Below are 24465 nucleotides of genomic sequence, written 5' to 3'. Positions count from 1 at the left end.
TTCCAAAAAAAAAAAAAATGTTCAAACTCTATCCCCAGCCTAGTCTTGAAACACAAGGTTAAACTCACCCCAGAGAAGCACAGTTTGAGGAACTAGGAAGAGTAGCCTGGTTTCCAATTCTGTTCCATGCTTTATTCCTACCAGGTCTGTTTAGTGATTCACTCATACTAACATCTGAGAGACCACGGCATGCCTGCTTTCCTTCTGTGAGTCTAGAATTTTGTCAAGTGCTATGGCCAGCCCCCAATAAAAGCAGTGGGTCTTGAGTCTCTAATGAGCTTCCTGGTAGACAGTATTTTACAGATGTGGACATAACACAGGAGCACTTCCTGTGTGACTCCCCAGGGCAAGGACTCATGGAAGGTGACTCTGATTTCCTCTGGACTTCAACCATTCCTTTCCTTTCACCGATTCCATTTTGTGTCCTTTGTAATAAATCATGGCCATGAGGACAACCACCTCCTAATGAATCATCGAACCGAGGGGGTGATCTTGGGGCCCCCAAACACAGCAGGGCAAAGATTTTATGAGGAAAAACTAATGACTGACATGACTTGTAAATGACCAAATACGGAAATGATGAGAAGGCATAACTCAAAGACTGTTACAAGAACTTAGGTTTGTAAGTCACTCCGAAAATGGTATTGCTTTATTTATACAGGAAAAACTATTTTATTGACACACACACACACACACACAGAGGAAGCAGTTATCTTTAGCTTTTGATGAGATTAAAGTAATTAAATGGGAAATAACAGCCAACATATATATGGTGCTTTCTCTGTGCTGGGCACTGTTCAGTGTACTTTGCATACTAATTCATCTAAATCTCACAAAACCGTGAGGTAGATACTATTCCCATTTTGCAGATGAGAAAACTATGGCACAGAAAGAATAAGTAACCTGCACAAGGTCACACGGCTGGGATTCAAACTCTGGCATTCTGGATCCAGAATCTGTTCTTAACTATGCTATAAAAAGAAAATGAGTGTCACAAAGAAGGGCCACTCTAACGAGAGAGGAATAAATGCTTCTTCCCTTCTCACTTCTTGCTTTTATTTTCTAACACAAATCCAAGAGTCTACTTTTAGGCACTGCATGAAAACAAAAACACAGCAGTTAATGCCCTGGTTATCTGTACAGGCTAACAACTTCCGGCTATGCCAGGTTTTCTCCTAAGCATAACACTTAAAAATCAAGTGGTTTATTCGAAATTGTTTCTGCATGAACAGTTAGTAAAGATACACTCTTTCCCTCAAACCATCTTTTCAGTCTTAGAAATGCCTAAAAGGAAATACACATATTAAGTAAACAGCTGGCATAACAATAATAAGAAAAGAAGATGCCACAAAAAATATGCTACGAGTTGGTTTTCTGTCATTGTTATCGTTTCCCAGCCTAAGCGCAACATCCTAAAATATTTCACAACACAGGAGCTCTGCCTTTGTTTGACTTAGGCAGAGCAAAATTTCTTCTCCAGGAAATCAATCGTGGCCTCCGGGCCCCTGATGCAACAATAGCATAAGCACGCTCATCCTCAAACTGTTTCCCAAAATTGAAGACCTCAGGACCACAGCCCTAACTTATTTCTAAGGTTTTAGCATAAAGGTTTTTTTTCTGTTTTTAATTCTATCCTCCAACTGACTCTAAATTTTTGATGCAGTCCCCAGCAAAACAGTTCAAAAGGCCAGTGTGTCCAGGGAATGGGTTTTCGCTGTCTCACCACACTGCAGTTCTATTCTGAAAGCAGTCTCGTCTTCTGTTTCCACTCTCAGGAAAATGACTGCTGTAGCTCAAGCCCTTCAACTTACCGCTCAGGTTATTGCTTTTATTTTTACAGCTTCCCCGACTAGAGAGACAATCATACTTTATTCACTGAGGAATTTTTCTTTGTAAAGTCCACGCATGTATCATTCTTCTGTTTTGCATGCTCAAAAACTGCCCGTTCCAAAGTGCAGGCAACTGGAAACTGAAGAGTTTAGGGTAATTACCACTGTAACAAAATCTACATGAATGCATACAAAAGAGTAGGGCCGTTTTCTGTTAACCCTTTGCGGCCCAGTAACCCCGAATGTTTCTGCCAAAACCATGACCGGTGGGTGACCCCAGCATGATGGAATTAAGCTCGGTATCCCACACCGGTTTAATACTCTGAGCGGATTGTTCGCATTAGCTTTGTCATATACACAGTTTGGTTTTAATGGGAAATAAACTCGTGCATGTAACCAATGACTCCAGGCAAATATATCCCAGAAACTGACATAAAAGAGGACAGACAAGGTATAAACAGTGTTCCCTCCCAGTGGGCCTACACAAGCAAGCACCGTGACCCGGAACTTGCAGAACCGGGGTTCTCAAAGTGGGGTTCCTGGGCCAGCAGCAAAAACAGCACTGGGAACGTGGAAGAGAGGCAAACTCTCGGGCCCCAGCGCAGCCTTGCGGAAGCAGAATCTCTGGGGCAGGGCCCAGCTATCTGTGTTTTAACAAGGCCTCCATTTGATTCTGATACATGCTCAAGTTTGAGAACCACTGTCTAGAGAGAGCAGATAAGTAAGTACATTAAGCCTAAACCAGGGTATCTCAGCCACGGCACCGCGGACATCTGGAACCGGTAATTCTTTCTGCAAGGTGCTGCCTCGTGCATTACAAGGTGTGGCGTGTCATCTCTAGCCTCTACCCACCAGATGCCAGCAATACCCTCCTACAGTCGTGACAACTGAAATGTCTCCAGATATTGCCAAATGTGCCCTGGCCGGCAAAGTCACCCCTCACCGAGAACCAGTTTTTGAAACTGTCAAAGGCCCTCCGCGGTAGGGTGCATACCCTATGTGTTCTAGGAGGCTCCCAGCAGGGCCTGGGGTAGCACCTGCAAGGGACATGCACTGTTGTTTCCCCGGCAAAACAAATGGACACTCACACGGCATGGGATAAATCGAGATTACAAACGGTCTCATCTATTCGAGTGGTAGCACCAGTGAGTTTTCGGGCCCAGTTTACAAACAGAAACCACTTTTGACTTTTAGAATGTACTGAATTTTGGAGCTCCTGATGAGGGAAGTGACTGTACTACCCACCTCAAGGGGAGATGTGAGGACTGGATGCCGCCGAATACATGGGTTCAATTCTGTACCAACCGAGAGAGGAACTTTTTTTTTTTAATTTAAATTTTCGTTCAGTAACACACAGCACAACAATGGCTTCAGGAGTAGAATTCAGTGATTCATCACTCACATACAACACCCAGTGCCCATCACAAACCCATCTAGCCCACCTCCCATCCCTCTCCCTCCATCAATCCTTGTGGTTGCTTTCCCCCTCCCCCTCCCCACCCAGAGAGAAGGGACTTTTAAAAGGTTAGCTATTGTTATTTCCAATGTACAAATTCTGATCGCGTCGCTTGCTTTGAAGTCTTTGATGGTTCCTCACTAGCTACGACTAAGGTCAAATTCCTAACAGTGGCATACAAAGAAGGCCCTTCCAAAACGGGACACTAGGACCATCCGGCTCTCAGTACTCTCTCCTGCCATGGCCACTCATCCCCACTTTGCTCCGGTCACCTAGAAGTGACGGTGGTTCTTTATTCCCTCCTGTTCTTTCCATCTGCCTGGAACAGGGATGTGTGTCCTCCTCCCTTCACACAGCCCACTTCTCTATCCAGTGACATCTCCTCTAGGAGACTTTCCTTGAACTCTGGCCCTCAGGGACACTCTTTCCTCTGTGGTCTCCCCAACACCCTAGAAGCCGAGAGCACAGGGCATCTCTTCGACCAGTCTGTCCAGTCCTTTGGAAGCAGAGATTTTGGCATTACTGGTGTCTCTACACTACAGATCCAGCACACAGTAAGTGTCTAATAAATGCTTGTTTGATAAATAAGGGCGGTCAGTGTTCTGTTTCCTCCATATGCTGGTTTCATCGGGTCGAGGGCCATAAAAATCAATGAATCAGAAGTTAGGAGGGCAAGTGCTGTGGCTTTTGATCCCTGTTGTATTCCCCAGAGCCTGGCCATCGATAGGTACAGTATTTCTAAATATATGAATGCATGAATGAATAAATGATTGAACAGTAAGACACATATTTATGACAATGTAAAGACAGACCCCCACATCCAACAACAACCAAAACCCATAGCCACGTGCTTTCATAAATCTCATAAAGGCACCTGCTAAGAAACGTCCTACCTTCAAGAAAGCTCCATGGCCTGAAACACAAATTAGAAACACAAGGCTCTAACAACCTTCACCTGGTCCGGTCATCAGCAAAGGCCTTGCTGTGTCCGAGTTAAAAAAAAAAAAAAAAAAAAAAAAGAGCTGATCTAAGGCTCCCCCCAGAACATTTCAGTCCCAGAGCAGCTAAGTAATCACTTTCCATAAAACATTTATCAGCACTGCTCCTGGCCAGTAATCTCAAATATTCAGCAATTTACCCAACATGCATGAGTCATGGATAAGATATTTTACTGAATAAGATAGCTAAGTTTTATGAAATGTTGTCTGCATCTAAGTTGATCATCACGCAAATATCATTCTTGTGCCCTTTGCCTTTTTTTCACATTCCCTTCGTCTCCCTGTGGCTCATATCCCCCTCTCCCATTCCCTGCCTGCCTCTGCACACCAACACCCAGGTCTTTTGCAATCACTCCCCACCTCCTCTGAGGCTGGCTACATTATACAAGCCAGGAGAGGCTATTGCCTGCTCATAATAACCAGACTCGAAAAGCAAAATACAAAGGTCAACTAGGCAACCCAGGAGGCTTCAAGTTTTCCGTGCCCAGAACAGGCCCTCAGATGTTGCTTACTTCAAAAGAAAGAACTACAAAAAGCTGTCAGCTCTAAGCAAAGAACAGTACCTTCCATTTCCAGAAAGCCTTTTGGCTTCTGGAATATCACCATTTAAGAGCACTCATTGTATCAAGGAAACACAATTTCACTCAGCAAACATCCGTCATTTCTTCCAAATTCCTATTGTAAAGCCACAAACCTAAACTTTCAGGGTTTTAAAAACACTAACGTTTTAAAACAAACCGTATCTCTCCAATCCAATCGCACTGCCCTGGGCAGACCAAAAAGGTAAGAGTCCTGGGTTGCATTTCTGGCTTCAGCAGTATCTCTGGGGCTTTCCTAGGGCCTCAACTTCCTCTTGGTAAAATGACAAAATCGCACCAGATCAGTGTTTCCCAAATGTGTGAAGGGCATTCTTCAATGCCAGTTGTCTTAGTACAAGAATGAGATGACTTCAGGTGCACACAGGATAACATACTCTAGTCATTAGTTTAATTCTTTATGGCAGGTGATACTGGGTTTCTGCTAATAGTGGAAAACACATTTTTCTTTAAAATAAAAGCACCCAACCTTTTAAAAAATAAGTCTCTTTTAGGAAAGAAAAACAAAACTATGTAGTAAATAGAGTTCAGCTCCTGGGAGGCCGCTCATTATTCATTTATTCATTCAGCGGGTCCCAGCAGCTGTGAAGCAGAAGGGAGACAGTGAGTGCTCCTGGAGGTTTGCTGAGAGAGGGGAATCCTTCGCAGCAGGACCCGCGGTCACCTGCCTCCAATACTCCTGGCTCAGAGGTTTGGAACTGACTGCGGAAGGCCAAGAAATCCCCCAGAGGTCGCGACGCTTTCGAGGGGCAAGCAAAACCCTACAAAGGAGAGGCAGGGACGGGGGTCCCGGGCTAGACAGGCGCGGTGGGGGTCACCGACGGGAGAGGCGCGACGGGAAGGGGGTACCCCTAGGGAGGGGCGCGGCGGGAGGGAGTCGCCGACTGGAATGGGCACGGAGGGTCCGGGGTCCCGAGCTGGAAGGGGCGTGGATCCTGGGCTAGAATGGCGCGGTGGGGGTCACTGACTGAAGGGGCGCATTGGGACAGGGATCCTCGGTTGGAAGGGCGCTATGGGACCGCGAGAGGAGGTCCCCCGCTGGAGGGGGCGGTGAGACCGTGGTCCCGAGCTAGAGGGGTGCAGTGAAGGTCCCAGACCGGAGGGGCGCGGCGAGGTCCCGGGGGCCGAGGACGCCCCCTCCCGGAGAGGGACGAGGCCGCCGACCCCATGATCCCCACACCCTGCCGCCGGCGGGAGTACGGGCCGCCCCCGTCGCGCCTCCGCCGGCGCACGACCCGCCGGCCCTACCTGTCCTCGCTGGCCGTGATGACGCCGTCCTCCTTGGGGATGAGAAGCGCGGCCGTGACGGCGTCCTGGTGCCCCTCGATCTTGCTCAGCAGCACCGGGCGGCTGCTCTGCGGCCTGGAGTGGATTTCGGCCGCCATGTTCGCACGACGGCGGCGGCGGCAGCGGCCTCCCGGGCGGGAAGCCCATCAGCTGACGGCCGGGCGGGCGGGGACGCGCCGGTTCCGCTCGGGCTCCCGGGGCCGCGTGGGCGCCGCGCCGCCGTAAGCTCCCGAGTGCTGCCGCCCGCGCCCGTATTGCCTGGGGAAGCCGCGCAGCCGAAAACTCCGAAGCCGGGAGAGAGCCCCGGAGGCCGTCTCCCAACAAGTGGGGAAGTGACAAAGGTTGAAAGGTAAAGGCATTCACCCAGGAGTGGATTGAGCCGTTGGAGGGGACGAGGAACTGTCCCCCAAACCAGCGCCTTCTGGAAATAATGATACTACGTCGTGCTTCTTCTTAGAAGCCATTGTTTGGAAGATTTCGAAGATGTGGCAAGCGTGAAAAAATACAGTGCCATTTTTAGAATCCTCGAAAGACAGTCGGTGACACTCATTGAGTGGTGACTCTATACCAGGCACTATCCCCATTTCCTGACACGGATTATCTTATTTAGTGCTGAAAACAACTTTAAGAGATGGAGAGATAGAGCTCTTGTATTCTCTTTGTAGCCGTGAGAAAACTGGACCACGAAGAAGTTAAATCACTTGCTTTAGGGCGCACGGCTATTAGAAAACTCCAGGAGATGGCGTGGTGCTGTGATCCAGATGTCAGTGCTGCCGGGAGCTGGCCCAGCGCTGACAGCTGCTTCCTGCGGAACATAAACACCAAACAATGCCACTCCATAATCATATATAAACACAGCCAAAACATGAAATTGTCCAAACCACACAAATGAACAAACATCCCTCTATGCTGGCTAACAAGAGTGACTCCTGTTTCTTTACCAGTTAGTTCCAGCTTTAGCCTCTGCCTAGTCTTCCTTCCTCTAGACAAGATTTAGTAAAAGCTCCAATCATAGAATTACCCCCATTTCCTAACAGAATCCAGTCCAGTCCAGAGGATAGCCCTTCTTCCTTAAGTCCTCCCTAAAATCACCGAACACAAACCTAAATCCTACAGTAAGTTCTATCACTAAGGCCGCATAATTCCCACGATATGCCTTCTCCTGCCAGTTAGCAACCAACCCAACGTGATCAAGTACAGGTGCGTTCCTGGTGGCTTTTGGCTAGAGCACATCAAGAGCTGCTAAGTTACAGTCATGATGGGGACCCAGAAAATCATTGACTCCCGAGACCTCCGCTCTCCAACCCACACTACCCCCCATATTATTCTGACCCATGAACTGCAGACTTGCACTAGAGATGTACCGTACCCATGGCTATCCAGCACTTCCAATGTGGCACTTCCAATGTGGCTAGTCCAAACTGAGTTATGGTATGAGTTCAAAATACACACCGAATTTTAAAGACTTAGTACAAAACAAAGAAAATAAGGGATTTCATTAACAAATTTTATGTTGATTACATGTTGAAATGATAAAATTTAGATACATTCAGTTAGATATTTAAAAAGTTAATGTCACTATATTTAATACAGCTAATAGATTTTAAATCTTTTTTTTCCAACGTTTTTTATTTATTTTTGGGACAGAGAGAGACAGAGCATGAACAGGGGAGGGGCAGAGAGAGAGGGAGACACAGAATCGGAAACAGGCTCCAGGCTCCGAGCCATCGGCCCAGAGCCCGACGCGGGGCTCGAACACACGGAGATCGTGACCTGGCTGAAGTCGGACGCTTAACCGACTGTGCCACCCAGGTGCCCCTACAGCTAATAGATTTTAAATCACATATGTGCTTCACCTGGTATTTCTATTGGACTGTGCTATACGAGTACTTTCTTACATGAAGTTAATAACATTTATTCATGGATTTATTTATTCAACAAACATGCATTGTATACCTACTAAGATTAATAAGACATGTTTCTTGCAAGGCTTTTACAGTGTGATGACTAGACTGAACAACTTTTTTCAAACAACAAACATTTATTGAGTGCATGCTATGACCCAGACACCGGTCTAAATGTAGCTGTGCTCCAAAGACACAAAGGTCGCTCTACCATTAGGACTTAGATTCCAATGAAAGAACCGGATGATAAACAACAGAAATAACTAGATGACATAGTATATCAGAAGATGTCAAGGGCTGTGAAAAAAATAAAACCGAACAGTGATAGGGGTGATAGAGGGTATGGCAATTTTAAACAGGATGGCATGGAACGTTCCAAGGTATGTTGCATAGATCCACCTTCATAGAAGGAAGGCGGGCCACAGATGCTCTCTAGCTTTCAGCTCCTTCAGGGTTTGCCTCAGCTGCAGAGAGCCACCAAGGCTTGACCATGCCCTTCACGGGGCAGCCCGAATTCTGTAACTAAATGAGAGAGGAGTATAGAGGGCTGGCTATTTCAGTCCAGTGTGGGACACACTGATAGGCAGAACTTGCTCCAGAGCTCTCTCATGGGTTGGATGAGAATTTGTCAGGCCTGTATTGCAGCCGACTTCTACCTAATCCTGTTACATCCGCCTCTCTTCATAGATGTGAATTCCTAATAAATATCCCGCACACCAATCTGTGTCTCAGTGTCTGCTTCCAGAGAATGCAACCCAAGGGAAGGCCTCACGGAGAGGGTGATGTTTGAGCCAAGAAGGAGAACAGGGAGTAAAACAAGCAGAAGTGTGGAAGAAGTCCTCTCCTGCAAAAGGGCACAGCAAGTGCTAAGGCCCTGAGGTGAGAGCATGCCTGGGAATTTCTAGGGCCGGCAAGGCAGCCAGTGTGGCTGGAGCAGAGTGAGTGAGGGGTACAGAGAGATGAGGAAGAAGGGCCACCGGACAGATAATGTCGCCCCTGGAGGCCATGGTCAGGAGTTTGGCTTTTACTTTAAGTGAGATGGGACGCCAGTGGAGGATTTTGAGTGCAGAAAACTACCTTGATCTGCCTTCAGTCTTAAAAGGCAAGGGTGTGAGTCGGGAAGCTAATCAAATAAGGCAGTCGAGAGACAGTGATGGCTTAGAACAGAGTGCAGGTGGTGAGAAGACAATAGAGTCTAGACATTTCCGGAAGGTGGAACCAATGAACTTTGTTGGATATGGGGTATGAAAGAAAGAGGAATCAGGAGTGACACCGGGGTGTGTGGGATGACAAACTGAAGAAATTGAGTTGCCTTTTACCGATCTGGGGAAGATGTTTGGGCAAGAAGATGGGGAGTTCAGTTTTGGACGTATGAAGCTTGACATGTCCATTTGGAGTTGTTAGGAGACGATTATGTGCAGGAGTTTTGTATATACACAACTGGGTAGCAGAGAAGTCTGGACTGAACACATAACTTTGGGATTTGAAGGGACATAAATGAAGTACATCAGGCAGCCCTGGGTGGGGTCTGTTTTCTGAGCCTGGGTCCTAGAACCAAGTAGTCCCATTGGCATATGTTTATTGAATAAACGAATTCATTAATGAATTTTAAAAACTGCTTAATACCTCAACTTCGTGAGTTAGTGGGAAAAGCTTCTTGAGACCCTACATTTTTCCTTTGTATATTACGTTCTCATTGTTGTATTTACTGAGAAACTCTCAAACAAAGACCCGTCCTATTAACATAACATTATTTGCTCCAACTAGATTACTAGATTATTTCTCCCAGTAAATGGACTGTTACAGAAATAATAGTTCCTGTGGTTTCTTTTAACCCATGTATTTGACTAATGTTCAGTGAATTTTGTTCACATGCAGTGTAAATTATTGAAACACAAAGACCAATCATGATTTTCTCTCATCCCTTCTGAGAGAATTTGCTTCACCCAAAAATCCATCAGCTTGTCTTATGATACGTGCCAACCTCCATTTCCTCTCTCCCTCCCCAAAGAGAACGCTTTTATAGGCTATGATGAACCATTCAGACTTTCCCTCTTGAAAGGTTAAGAGACCCCAAACTGAGTTGTATGATCTGCCAAAGAAAAACAAGAGGTAGACAATAAAGACAGATTTTACTCAGGAACTATTGCAATAAGGGAAAAGAGACCTGTATGTAGAATTCAGCTCAATTCCAAATACAGCATGGACCAGTGGGAATTTATACCCAAGGGGGCTAGGAAGTGTCCATGAACATTAAACTAAGTGGAAACATCAAGGGTAAAGGCGGGGCTGGGTGGGGGAGGATTCTTGACAGGATTCTTCTGAAGGCAGGCCAGGGTGATCAGGTATAACGTGGGGATAGTGGCAGGTGATGAATTTGATTAGCTATCAAGGGTGATCAAGATAGTGAACGTGTGGAATTCTTCCTGAACTGACTCCGGATTCTTGCTGAAAGTGGGCTATGCAGGCCTAACAAAGACAATGAAGCCTAAGGTTGAAACCTAGTTGAGAAGAGGGCTTAGGGGATCCTGACTATAGTTTGGTCAAGGGGAGAATCCTTATCACAACCTAATATTAGAGATTCTTGAGTTAAGTAGTGGCATGCCTGGGTCTGTGTTTCAGGGAGATGAATGAAGGTGAAGAAAGGAAGGTGCAAGGCCTGGCAAGGAGATAAGGATAGCCATCAGGTAGCTGCTGTGGAAATAAACTGAAAAAGGACTTGGCTCCTGGACAAAAGAGGGTGTTTGTGGAAATAGAAATAACTGAAAACATCGGAGCCCAATCTGGGTTACTGGGCGGGGGGTGGGGGGGGGGGCAAGGGAGGGAGACATTGATGCCATTAACAAATAGAGAGACCACAGAAAGAGGTGCCTGCCCTTTGGGGATCTAGATGTTCAGCAGGCAACTCAAACTTGGAAATTCAGACAAGTCTTCTTTTGTGAATTAATATTAGATTAACATTTATATTAACCGTTTGGTAGGAAAGCAATATAATAATACTGCCAAAGAGAAGATAAGGGGGAAAAGACATAATTCCATTGTTCCATTTTGATGCATTTTTTTTCCCAATCCTTTTTTTTTTTTATGCTTTAAAAAGTTTGTACGGTTAGAAATTTAAATTTTGGTTAAGTCAAAATCGCTTAGTGGAGGGCTCCTGAAACGAAGGCTTTTGGAGACACGTTGGGCAAATATTTGTTCATAAATAGTGGCTGGATTGATGGTCTGTAACTCTTAGGACTAAATATATATTGACAAGGAATGGGCTTTTCTGAGACTTTAAGTGTCTTCAAACTGAGAGTGAACCAGGTTTTTGCGTTAATGAGAAAGGAAGGACCAACAAAGCAACCGCCAGGGCGCAGCAGCTTCCACGAATTTTTGGAGCCAAATGCCCCTCAATCCGGGATCACCCGCGAGTAAACCCTAGGGCAGGAACTAGAGCTCGCACATGCGCAGTAAACACTCAACGGCAGCCGCCCCGCCCCCTGCGTACTAGCCCCGCCCCGGTTTCGCTCTCCTCGTCCAAGTCCGGGGGTCTGTGTTACCGAGGCACCGGTCCGGCTTTTTTCCTTCCGCCCTCCGCTGAGTTTTGTTTTCCCCCCAGCAATGGCATCCGGCCTGGGGAGGCTGCTGTTGCGGGGGCCTCGCTGCCTCCTGGCCCCGGCCGCCCCCACTCTCGTCCCGCCTGTTCGGGGCGTGAAGAAGGGATTCCGCGCCGCCTTCCGCTTCCAGAAGGAGTTAGAGCGCTGGCGCCTGCTCCGGTGCCCGCCGCCGCCCGTGCGCCGGTAGGAGCCGTCTCGGAAGGGGTCGGGTTGGCGGTGGGGGACCGGGCGGCGGCGGCGAGGAGGGTGGCTCCTCGATAAAGCGCGCCTGGCCTGAGCCTGGGACACGTGTGGTAGAGACACCGGTGGAACGTGGACGCGTGGACTGAATCCCAGGGAATGGATTTCTGCCTTGGGGCGCCGCGGCACTCTCCCTTCGATCCTATCAACCGCGAGTTGTGAGAAATGAGGCCTCCCGAGTGTAACCTCTATGCGGGCCTGGGGGGTTGTAGACCCTGTGTTGCAATGGCTGGGAATTCTTGGGTACGGATAAGAGGGATGAAAGCGTTCCACAGCGTTGCAAGAGCGAACTTAAGTGTATGCACAAGTCCACTTGCCAGAATAAAAGGAAAACAGTAACAGTTGAGCTTTAGGGGTTTTTTTGGGGGGGGGGGTTTGCCCTAATTTATCTTGTTTGTTCTTAGTCTTGTTGCAATAGTGTCTGGCAGTAGCTTGGCAGAGAGGTCCAGTGGTCTGGTAGAGAAAGTCACAGGTAGCGCCACCTGAGATCTGCTGCACGTGAGGTCTCGGATCTTCTTGTCTCTGATAAGGTGTCTTTGACATGCAGTCGTGGCAGTGTGCACCTCAGTCTTTTGACTTCCATTTGTAGGTATTTGAGTTCCATATTATTGCTATTACAGCAGTGACTAATTTGGAAGTTACTACTCCTTTGGAATTAAGTATGAAATTTCATAGCGGCTTTAATATTGCCCACCCCCCCCCCCAAAGGTGAACCAATTTAAACATAGATCAGTAGGAAGAGAAGTTCATATTCTTCTGTTCTTTCAAAACAATGTTAAGTTCTTTTCCTAATAGGCAAAAAAATAGTTACCTCTTCTTAATTCACATTTCTTTGATTATTGTGAGGTTAGTCATGTTAAGCTTTTATAATTGGAAGAAACTAAGCATTATATAGGTTATATACATTTTATGACTTATAGCCAAAATCTTTAGCTTTTCCTATTTTAAAAACAATTTTTTTTAAGTTTACTTACTTATTTTGAGAGAGAGCGAGCAAGCAGGGTAGAGGCAGAGAGGGAGGGGAGAGAGAGAGAATCCCAGGCAGGCTTCAGATGTTTAACTAACTGAGCCACCCAGGCATCCCTCCTATCCTTTTTTACTTAAAAGAGTTTTATTTTGGTCTTAGTGTCTCCTTAGAAAGACCTTGTAGTCATTCCTGGGAATGATCACGAACTTTTAACCTGCTTACTATGATAGTAGATTATTTAGTTGCTAATTTAAATGGGTGTTTGTAAAACTTGATAAAATAAGAGCTGAATATAATGTTATTGTTTATATCTTGAACCTGTGAAATTATAATGTGTATTTCATACCTGGGTATAAAGCATAATTCTGTGGTTATAGGAGAAATGAGGACTCTAAAAGGTAGGGTAATGGCTCAGTCTCTGACGTTGAAGAACATCTTTAACATTGGCTCAAAGGGAAAATGAGTGCACCAGTGAATATAGCAAAGAACCGCAAGTACTCATCTGACTTAAGTTTTAACTTTTAGAAAAATCAAAGCCTTGTGTTAAAATGAAACTCAGTCCGTGGGGCGCCTGGGTGGCTCAGTCGGTTGAGCGTCCGACTTCAGCTCAGGTCATGATCTCACACTCCGTGAGTTCGAGCCCTGCATCTGGCTCTGTGCTGATAGCTTAGAGCCTGGAGCTCGCTTCGGGTTCTGTGTCCCCCCCTCTCTCTGCCCCTCCCCTGCTCATGCTCTCTCTCTGCCTCAAAAATAAATTTAAAAAAATTAAAAAAAAATGAAACTCAGTCTTTTTAAATTTCCTTTACATAATCAATCAAATTGCATCCCAATGAAAAGTTCTTGCATCATTGCAACATCTTATTGTTCTCTTTACCATCTCTTACTATCTTCTGTCCTATGTTTTCAGTTCAGAGAAGCCCAACTGGGATTACCATGCTGAAATAGAAGCGTTTGGACATCGGTTACAGGAGACCTTTTCCTTAGATCTTCTCAAAACTGCATTTGTTAATAGCTGCTATATTAAAAGTGAGGAGGCCAAGCGCCAAAACCTTGGAATAGAGAAAGAAGCTGTTCTTCTGAATCTTAAAGATAATCAAGAACTCTCTGAACAAGGGACATCTTTTTCAAAAACTTGCCTCACACAATGTCTCGAGGATGCATACCCAGACTTGCCCACCGAAGGCATTAAGAGTCTCGTTGACTTTCTCACTGGTGAGGAAGTGGTATGTCATGTGGCCAGAAACTTGGCCGTGGAGCAGTTAACACTGAGTGCAGAATTTCCAGTTCCCCCGCCTGTTTTACAGCAGACTTTCTTCGCAGTAGTTGGAGCCTTGCTGCAGAGCAGTGGCCCTGAGAGGACTGCTCTTTTCATCAGGGTAGGTAATGCTTGATTGCAGAGGCTGGGACATACATGAGGTGGGCAGAAGAAAAAGAAGTTTAAAAAAAATTTTTTTTTAGTGTTTATTTTTGAGAGAGAGCGCAGGTGGGGGAAGGGGCGGGGCGAGAGGGGGACACAGAACGCGAAGCAGGCTCCAGGCTCCGAGCTGTCAGCACAGAGCCTGACTCGGGGCTCAAACCCACGAACCGTGAGATCACGACCTGAGCTGAAGCTTGGAGCTTAACCAACTGAGCCACCCAGGCGCCCCTGAAAAGACTGTTTCGTGATTCGTTCCTTTGTTAAATGACCTTGGAAGCTTATATGTGAATTTTTCTCCCTACCAAATCCTGAGAAAGCCCTAAAGCTTATGGTAGTGTCTCATTATTGAGGACATCATCAGAGGTGCATATTCAGTGCTAGGTTGTGAGTTCCCAGGACTGCAAGCCTGTCTTCAGCTTTCCATCATTAGGTCCACAGGCAGTGCCTGCATGGTACATGTTCAGTAGGTGTTTAGTGAATGAACGACACTAACTATTCGAAGGCCTGGGGTGGTTAGGGAGCTTTGTGCTGAGGCACCGGCTGCTGTTCCACTTTTACAAGTAGTAAAATCTTGGATTTCTGGGTCTCTGCGATGTATACCTAATTCCTTGTTAGCCAGTAGCTTAGCTAGTGAAAATACTTACGTAATTGGGATTCCTTGACTCCCCCTGTTCTTTTAGAATTTGGGAGGATTTTTATCCCCTGCATTGGATGAATGCACGAGTTTTTGGTCACCTTTACATAATGGCAAATTCACACAATTACTTTAAGTCAAGAGACAGTCTTGATTCAGACATCTGAATGTCGGGGTCCTTGAGATCAGCATCCCTTAACTGTTGGGATATCATTTCGTTTTGATCACTTTGATACAGAAGAATACCTGCATTGGCCAACATTCAGGCTTTGTTCGTATCCGTCTTCCTCCTTCCCCAACTAGGGCCTGTAACAGGTGGGCCACCTCTCTGCCTTTGGGAAGCAGGTACATTAACGGTCCTTCTGGAGGGGGAGCTCAGAGAAGGAAAAAGGAGAAGAGAAGATTTTTACTTGACCTGGTGGCCGTCAGCTGGTCTAGTGCTTTCTGAGTCTGGTTGATGTTCAAAACAACTGCGGGGCATTGTGTCCCCTGCTGGAACCTTCCAGCCATCTTCCTTGACCTGGGTATTGACTCTTTTCCCCACATCAGCTTCCGGTTTCCTGCATAGGATTCCCTTACAAATGATATCCCTTCTGTGAGTTCCACGTTAGGTCTCGAGGATATTTATACCTTTGACATGAGTCGCAGGCTTCTGCTACTGGCAGCCTCTGCCAGCCTGTTGCCTGTAAGCAGAGAATGTGTGTTGGCGGCCAGGTGACTGTATGTTTCTCGTCTCAGATTTGGAGGCCACTGGACTGTTTGAAGTCCTCGTGGCTTGAGGTGAAAAGGAAATCCTCTCCTTTGCCCTCTCCTCTCCCAGTAAAATAGCTTTTTCTAAAGAAATCCTCACTGAGTCCTCCCTTGATTTCCATTCTCTTTGTCCCTTTAGCTTCTGTGGAGTCTTAGAACTGTCTAAACAAATTTTGGTCGCTTTGCTTTGATATTTCCACAAGGTAGTCCTGAGACCATTTTGGAAATTCATCTTTTCTGTGTCGTAGTGACTCTGTTGACAGTCCTATTTATAGATCCTGTTAAAGATAAGTAGGTCAAATATCTGTGTTTATTCCATTCATTTGTCCACCTAGGATCTGTTGTTTAGTGTGTGCTAAACACTTTGCTGAGCACTGGAGCCGGACCAACATGGAATACGAACGATCCTTGCCTCCAGGGTCCTAGTCAGCTCATTAGGCGGTTCGAGTGGCCGTTGCTCTCAAAAATGTGTTATAAAGGTGCAGAGGGAACTCGGGAGGCAACAGTCAGTTATAACAGGGTTAGGGAAAGTTCATGAAAGTGATGCTTGCCCCTAGGAAGGACATTCCAGGAAGAAACCTTGAGGACAAGCTTGTGTGTAGGGAAGCGTATTGAGGAGTACATAGTGGATGGTCTTGTTAAGACTGCTCTAGAGAAACCTGGAGGAGTTTTGATAGATTTCCATGATCATAGGTGCATTTTAGAAGCATGTCTTCATACTGTCTCCCTGTTCTGGGGAGGTGAGATTGGAATGTTCAGCCTCCACTTCCACTGAAAGTTCTAATAATAAACTAATAAGACCAGGAACCTATTGGGAAAAAATAGGAGGCATAGGTAATCACCAGAAAAATCTAGATTTCTTTTTCTATTCCTACTAATATCTTAGGCATTCAGATTGTTTTTCCTTACCCTACCGTTGGGTTATTTTATATTGCAGATAATCCCAGGGATTCATATATAGGTGTAATTAACATATGTGTCTCGTAAGGCAACTCTATACATTAAAAAATTCAAAATCCCCAATAAGGACTTAGAAATTAATTTTTTTTTTTAATTCCAGTGTTATTAATGTACAGTGTTATGGTGGTTTCAGGTGATAAATATTTTTTACTAATGAAGCTGAAATAGAGTTCTGGTGCTTGGGCAAGTGTTGTAATGAAATTGACTATTTTATGAACTAAGGTGTTTTTTAAGTTTCTCCCCTCCTATCCCCATTTACCCATCTTTTATTATATACTGGGTTTTTTTAAATCTTTTTTTTTTAAAGTTTATTTTTTGAGAGAGAGCGTGAGCAGGGGAGGGGCAGAGAGACAGGGAAAGAAAGAATCTCAAGCAGACTTCGCACTGTCAGTGCAGAGCCTTATGTGAGGCTTGAACCCATGAATCGTGACGACATGACCTGAGCCCGAAACCAAGACTTGGATGCTCAACCCACTAAGCTAGCCAGGTGCCCTATACTGTGTTTGTTAACATGAGTTACTTGCAGTATATTTTAATGAAAATTTATGTCCCCTTATTTTCTGTCAATATTGATAGTTGTTTTATTGGCAAAATTAATTCTTTGTTCATAATTTTTCAATTTTCTTAGTCTCATAAATTGAAAATATCAGGTCTTAAATAGGTTCAAAAGACACTTAACGTGAAATTATTTAAATTATTTTTTTAAATCATAAATTTAGACAGTGAAGTACTACCCTCTAGAGGTTTTTTGGTTGTTTTTTTTTTTTTTAACATTTATTTATTTTTGAGAAACAGAAAGTGAGCAGGGGAGGGCCAGAGAGAGAGGGAGACACAGAATCCGAAGCAGGCTCCGGGCTGTCAGCACAGAGCCCGACGCGGGGCTTGAACCCACAAACTATGAGATCGTGACCTGAGCCGAAGTCAGACGCTTGACCGACTAAGCCGCCCGAGTGCTCTAGGAGAGAGGATCTTAAGCAGGCTCCACAACCAGTGCAGAGCCCAGGGCTTGATCTCAGTATCCTGAGATGATAACCTGAGCTGAAGCATCACTTAACAGCCACCAGCTGCCTCCCATAATAGTTTCTTAAACGAGTTTCTGGTGGAAGTTTCTACCATCTATTCATTAATTCATTTGCTTTAAAAATCTTTTTCTTACTGATAAAGATCTATTTCTAAGATAAGATTTCACCTTCAACTATTATTTTTATTTTTTTCTTCAAGTTTTTATTTAAATTCTATTAACATATAGCGTAATAGTAGTTTCGGGAGTAGAATTTAGTGACTTATTACTTACATATGACACCCGGTGTTCATCCTGGCAAGTGCCCTCCTTACTACCTGTCCCTCATTTAACCCATCTCCCCCACCTCCCCTCCAGCAACTGTCAGCTAGTTCTCTGTAGTTAAGAGTGTTTTATGGTTTGCTTCTTTGTCCCCCGTACGGTCTTCTCTTTTGTTTCTTAAATTCCACATATGAGGGAAATCATGTGGTATTTGTTTTTTTCTGACTCATTTCCCTTAGCATAATACACTCTAGCTCCATCCACGCTGTTGCAGATGGCAAGATTTTATTGTTTTTGACGTCTGAGTAATACTGCTTTGCAGATATATACCACATCTTCATCAATCTAGGGACACTTGGGCTCTCTCCATAGTTCGGCTGATGTTGATAGTGCTGCTGTAAACATCGGGGTGTCCCCCTTCACATCAGCAGTTTTGTATTCTTTGGGTAAATACCTAGTAGTACAATTACGGGGTCGTAGGGTAGTAATAGTTTTAATTTTTTGAGGACACTCCACACTGTTTTCCAGAGCAGGTGCACCAGTTTGCATTCCCACCAACAGTGTAAGAGGGTTCCTCTTTCTCCGCATCCTCACCATCACCTGTTGCCTGAGTTGTCAATGTGAGCCATTCTGACAGGCGTGAGGTGGTATCTCATTGTGGTTTCGATTTGTATTTCCCTGATGATGGGTGATATGGAGCATCTTTTCATGTGACTGTTAGCCATCTGTATATATCTTTGGAAAAATGCTCATGTCTTCTGCCCATTTCTTAACTGGGTTATTTGTGTTTTGGGTATTGTTGGTAAGTTCTTTATAGATTTTGGATACTAACCCTTTATCAGATAAGTCATTTGCAAATATTTTCTCTCATTCTGAAGGTTGCCTTTTAGTTTTGTTGATTGTTTCCTTTGCTGTGCGGAAGCTTTTTATCTTTTTTGTTTTAATTTTTTTTAATGTTTATCTTTGAGAGAGAGAGCGTGCGTGCACGTACGTGTGCACGAGTGTACGAGTGAGTCGGGGAGGGTTAGAGACAGAGGGAGACACAGAATCTGAAGCAGGCTCCAGGCTCTGAGCTGTCAGCACAGAGACTGTTGTGGTGCTTGAGCTCACGGACCTCAAGACCATGACCTGAGCTGAAGTCTGACACTTAACCGACTGAATCACCCGGGCGCCCCAGAAGCTTTTTATCTTGTGAGGTTCCAGTAGTTCATTTTTACTTTTGTTTCCCTTACCTCCAGAAATGTATCTAGTAAGAAGTCTCTATGGCCAGATTCAAAGAGGTTTCTGTCTGTGATCTTCTCTAGGATTTTGATTGTTTCCTATACTTAACTTTTGTGTATAGTGTAAGAAAGTGGTCCAGTTTCATTCTTCTGCATGTTGCTGTCCAGTTTTCCCAACACCATTTGTTAAAGAGACTGTCTTTTTTCCATTGGATATTCTTTCCTGCTTTGTTGAAGATTAGTTACCATATAGTTGTGGGCCCATTTCTGGGTTTTCTCTTCTATTCCATTGATACGTGTCTCTTTTTGTGTCAGTACCATATTGTCTTGAAGACTACAGCTTTGTAATATAGCTTGAAGTCCGGAATTGTGATGCTTCCAGCTTTTTCTTTTTCAGAATTGCTTTGTTTTTGGGGGTCTTTTGTGGTTCCATACAAATTTTAGGATTATTTGTTCTAGCTCTGTGAAAAATGCTGGTGGTATTTCGATAGGAATCGCATTAAATGTGTACATTGCTTTGAGTAGCATAGACGTTTTAACAATGCTTGTTCTTCCCACCCATAGCATGGAATGTTTTTCCATTTTTTTGTGTCATCTTCAGTTTCTTTCATAAGTGTTCTATGGGTTTCAGAGTACAGATCTTTTACCTCTTTGGGTAGGTTTATTCCTAGATATCTGATGGTTTTTGGTATAATCTTAAATGGGATTGATTCCTTGATTTATCCTTCTGCTGTTTCATTATTGGTGTATAGAAATGTAACACTTCTATATGTTGATTTTGTATCCTGTGACTACGGAATCCGTGTATCAGTTCTAGCAATTTTTTGGTGGAATCTATTGGGTTTTCTACATAGAGTATCATGTCGTCTGCGACAACTATGATTTTTGTAGTAAAACTTACGTGAAAAACTACACAGAAATGAAAAAGAATAGTACATTTTGTCTTTTTCAATTCCCAGTAAGTTTTTAAATTCTCTTAAAAGTGTACTTTGAATTATGGTCCTTATTTTCATCATACTAATTTCAATGTATAAATTATATTTTTATGCGCAGGACTTCTTAATTACTCAGATGACTGGAAAAGAACTCTTTGAGATTTGGAAGATAATAAATCCCATGGGGCTACTGGTAGAAGAACTGAAGAAAAGGAATATTTCAGCTCCTGAATCTAGACTTACCAGGCAGTCTGGAAGCACCACAGCTTTGCCTGTGTTTTTTGTTGGCTTGTACTGGTTAGTAAAATTTTAATCTTAGCTTCATAACATTGATTGGAAGCCTTAAAAACTGACTTCACAATTCCTTAATATAATCTCTAATTGCATTGGAAGATTTCTAAAAAAAATTTTTTTAACGTTTATTTATTTTTGAGACAGAGCATGAACGGGGGAGGGTCAGAGAGAGAGGGAGACACAGAATCCAAAGCAGGCTCCAGGCTCTGAGCTGTCAGCACAGAGCCCGACGCGGGGCTCGAACTCACGAGCAGTGAGATCATGACCTGAGCCAAAGTCGGACGCTTAACTGACCGAGCCACCCAGGCGCCCCTGCATTAGAAGATTTTTAAAATCTCATTCCCATGATTATCTCTTTACTACTTCTTTTCCTGCTGGTTATTCTTAGGGGAAGCCAAGTAATCTGGGGTTTGCTAATAGTAGCTTTTGCTAACCAAGTATACGTTGTATACTTGGAGGTAAGAACTTCATCTTATTCTAACTATTTCTGTAGAAAAAGAAAACTTGTGATTCAAAAGTGTTACCGATTGAACCGTAATCCACACTTGTAACAGCTTCAGCTGAGCCTAGGACTGGAAAAGGAAGGGTTTAGTTGTCCATCAAAATATATAAATCAACCCACGTTGAACAGGTCTTAGTTTTGTTAGTAAACAGTTGACTTGCCTCACACTGATTGAATAAGCGACCTCAATTAAATTAGGTAAATGTTTTCCTAATCTTTATGTGACGAAGAATTTTCTAAGTTAAAGGCGATGGAAGGCATCACAAAGGAGAAAATGGATAATGTAAAAAGTTTCAACTTGAAGTGCACAGCACAATGATGAGATACTTCTGCTTATCAGATTGAAAAGTCTTAAACACGTCCTTTATCTGCAGTTCATATACCCCTGGCAGAAGAACAGAGTGGTGCAATATTTCGTAATTCTGACAAAACGCCAACAGTCTTTACATTTTTCACGTTCTTTGATTTGGTGTTCTCACTTTTGGGTGTGTCTCCTTCTGGACATCAAAATGTGTAAACAGAGGTGTTCATTTGTGGTTTACCCTTTATCCCCCATACCTACAACAGTTCCTAAGACATAGTAGTCAGTAAACAGTTGTTGAGCTAATAGTTTTTAAATAAGGCAAAAAGTTATTATAAACTTTGGTATCCAGCAAGAGGGAAATGACAGATACACATGATGGAATATAGTACAGCTAGAACAGGTGATGTTCTTAAAGGATTTTTAATGATACATGGAAGGTTTGAAGAATGATCTCTTATATTTAAACAAAAAAAGGAGTTTGCCCTGTTACTAAAATTGTTGTCATCAGGTAATAGAATTATTAATAATAATTATTATTATCTAGGACAAAACCTAGATTTTGCATAATGGTTTTTAAAAAAATGAACAGTGATACATTGCCACCATCATTGAGGTAGAAACATGATAAATAAACATTGTATAGTTGAAATTCACTTAGATGATTTTCTCTATCCTTTATTTTGTACAAATATGCACTGTGTAATTATTATGGTAAAGTGTAACCTATATGATTAAGCTTTGTTTCATTCCATAGTATTACCACAGCAAGTGTTTCTGAGCAAATTCCTTCCACATTGTTTTTCTTTTATCTGCACAGTTCTGCTTGTCTTTCTTTGATTTGAGTCTTCCTTAGCTTTCAGGTCAATTTATATTGAATCAAAGCTACTAAGTGGAGTTGCTGTTCATGAAATTTTCAGAGATGCTTCTTTTAGTTGGATAGGTCCAGTTTGGGGTCAGGAAATTTCCAGGAAGTAGTTAAAGATAATTGACAAGTAGCACATCCATACCACACTTGTCCAGTGCACATCCTTTCCTCCCTTGCTGGATCATTTTTTACACTTTTGGAGAAGAGATTGCTAGTTATAGTAAGACAGATATCAGTAAAGCAGAATACCTATTTTTGTTGTAATTTGGTTTTACTAGAACACCAATAGCCTTAAGTGTTCACTGTGCTACTTCAGTATCCTTTGGGAATAAATCAAAGTGGATTATAATATATAATTTTTTTTAGATCTTAGCAAGTTTTAAAGATCTAAAGCTCTTACTGTAAAATCTAGAACCGGGGTAGCTCAGTCAGTTGAGCGTCTGACTTTTGATTTTGGCTCAGGTCGTGATCTCATGGTTCATGAGATCAAGCTCTGTGGTTGGGATTCTGTTTCCCTCCCTCTCTCTGCCCCTCAACGTGTGCACACTCTCAAAATAAATAAAACTTTAAAAAGTATATATATAGAACTACTATTTTATTTGTTTTAAAGTTTAGATGAGAAACCAGAAAGGCACAATTTAGTTCCGTAAAATTTTTCCTCACATTACAGGTTCAAGATAAATTAAAAATAATGTCAATTTTCCATGAAGAGTCTTTTTTTTGTTTTTGAGAAAGAGGGCACAAGTCATCAAGGGGCAGAGAGAGAGAATCCCAGGAGGAGAAGAGAGAGAGGGAGAGGGAAAAGTGGGGCTCACCCAGAACGGGCTCATGTTCACCCAAAGCAGGGCTCGAGCTCATGAACCATGAGATCATGACCTGAGCCGAAGTCAGATGCTTAACGACTGAGCCACCAGGCGCCCTCCATGAATTTAGTTTTAATAGTTTTGAGTTTTAGTAGGAAGATTTTTATATATTCTTTCATCACTAACAACAGCAGAACAAAACCATATTTACCTAGATGCACCTTGGTTTTTGATTTGAAAAATATTGGGTGCACCTGGGTGGCTCAGTCAGTTAAGCATCTGACTTTGGTTCAGGTCATGATCTCAGGGCTTGTGAGTTCAAGCCCTGCGTCAGGCTCTATGCTGACAGCTCAGAGCCTAGAGCCTGCTTCAGATTCTTTGTCTTCCTCTCTCAGTGCCCCATCCCTGTTCGTGCTGTGTCTCTCTCTGTCTCTCTGTCTCTCTCTCTCAAATAAACATTTAAAAAAATTGAAAAAAAATATTGGACCTACTAAGTTGTTGATATTTCTATGGAAATGTAAATATTTCTTTTCTAACTACTGTATATAAGGAATTCGCACAAAACCCTACTATTCAAAAGATACTACATACAAAGCTCTTGTGTTACTCCTGATAGATATTCTTGCCAAAATAAGGTTTAGAAACCATAACAGGCTTGTGGCCCATGTCTTATGATGCACGGATAATTTCAGACTACTCTCGGTGTTTTGTCTAGTGATAGAAAGCTGATTGCGGAGGGACCTGGGGAGACCGTGCTGGCTGCGGAAGAAGAAGCTGCTCGCGTGGCGCTGCGGAAGCTCTACGGGTTCATGGAGAACCGCCGGCCCTGGGACTATTCCACACCCGGAGGGAATTTCAGAGCAGAGAAGCTACCCGGCTACCCGGCCAAGCATGTGGCAGCCTGAGATCTGCGAGCCAGGCAGTGAGACACAGGTCAGAGATGCTCACAGCTGGACATTGTTCAGATTGTAAAGAAATAGGTCTTATTCCTCATCACGAGTTCCTAAAATTAAACAAATATTCATCAGGTCAGTGATTCTTTTTTTTTTTTTCATTTTTGTTTTGTCAAAAGTCTTTTTAGATATCTTCCAGTAAATTTTTTCTGAAGTCTTTGATTTTATTACTGTATCTCACATGTATAGTTAGGCGTATTTGATTCCTTTCCGGCTTCATCATAATTTGGGTATGTGTTTCATGCGAACTTTAATGCCAATAAAAAAGTCATTCTCCAAAGACTTCATTATAGTTTACGTTGATATACCCAGGTTGGTGAACTTTGCCCCTCAAATACTATTTTAGCTAAAATAGTAATCATTCTTAACCTTTAGAAATGTAAAGTGCAGATGATCACAGTTGGGTATTTACATGGTCCTTAGATTCTGTCAAGGTTTAAAATTTTGTATACTAAACGCATTCATCTCATAGTTCTTGAATTTCTATAAAACAAATGGCAGAAAAGGTTAACTTTTCAAAAGCAGTTTAAAATACGCTAATTGAAAAAGTATACGTTTATCAATGCCAACGGAAAAATAAAGTATGTGTTTATCAACTTAGTGTCCCAGAATCACAGTCCTGGCTGCTGTGCACCAAGCATGTTGTAAGTATTTTACCGTAACATTCAGC

The 24465-nt window shown here is 43.5% G+C and overlaps 2 protein-coding genes across 3 annotated transcripts in view; one reads left to right on the top strand and one right to left on the bottom strand.

Moving 5' to 3' along the window:
- Positions 1–6359, bottom strand: part of WDFY1 (WD repeat and FYVE domain containing 1) — a 45907-nt gene extending 39548 nt beyond the window's left edge. Inside the window, exon 1 of one of the 2 annotated variants that reach the window (XM_058703246.1) lies at positions 6128–6359. In XM_058703246.1, coding sequence (XP_058559229.1) covers positions 6128–6264 — 137 coding nt within the window. In that variant the 5' untranslated portion in view covers positions 6265–6359. The remainder of the gene's footprint in view (positions 1–6127) is intronic. The other variant, XM_058703256.1, reaches the window with a different exon arrangement.
- Positions 6360–11591: 5232 nt separating this feature from the next.
- MRPL44 (mitochondrial ribosomal protein L44) lies at positions 11592–24075 on the top strand. Its single transcript, XM_058703187.1, has 4 exons — positions 11592–11852; positions 13784–14252; positions 20193–20371; positions 23558–24075. Exons 1-4 carry the CDS (start codon positions 11674–11676, stop codon positions 23745–23747), a joined length of 1017 nt encoding a protein of 338 aa, XP_058559170.1. The 5' UTR covers positions 11592–11673; the 3' UTR covers positions 23748–24075.
- The last annotated feature ends 390 nt before the right edge of the window (positions 24076–24465 follow it).

The sequence above is a fragment of the Neofelis nebulosa genome, chromosome 2 (genome assembly GCF_028018385.1).
Source record: "Neofelis nebulosa isolate mNeoNeb1 chromosome 2, mNeoNeb1.pri, whole genome shotgun sequence".
NCBI lineage: Eukaryota > Metazoa > Chordata > Mammalia > Carnivora > Felidae > Neofelis > Neofelis nebulosa.
Note: the sequence above shows the minus strand (reverse complement) of the source record. Positions and strands in the feature narration are given on the sequence as shown.

Coding starts and splice junctions, on each gene's coding strand:
- MRPL44 (XM_058703187.1), top strand. CDS start 11,674: ATGGCATCCGGCCTGGGGAGGCTGCTGTTGCGGGGGCCTCGCTGCCTC. Junction 11,853..13,783: donor CCGCCGCCGCCCGTGCGCCG/GTAGGAGCCGTC, acceptor CTATGTTTTCAG/TTCAGAGAAGCCCAACTGGG. Junction 20,372..23,557: donor TTTTTTGTTGGCTTGTACTG/GTTAGTAAAATT, acceptor TGTTTTGTCTAG/TGATAGAAAGCTGATTGCGG.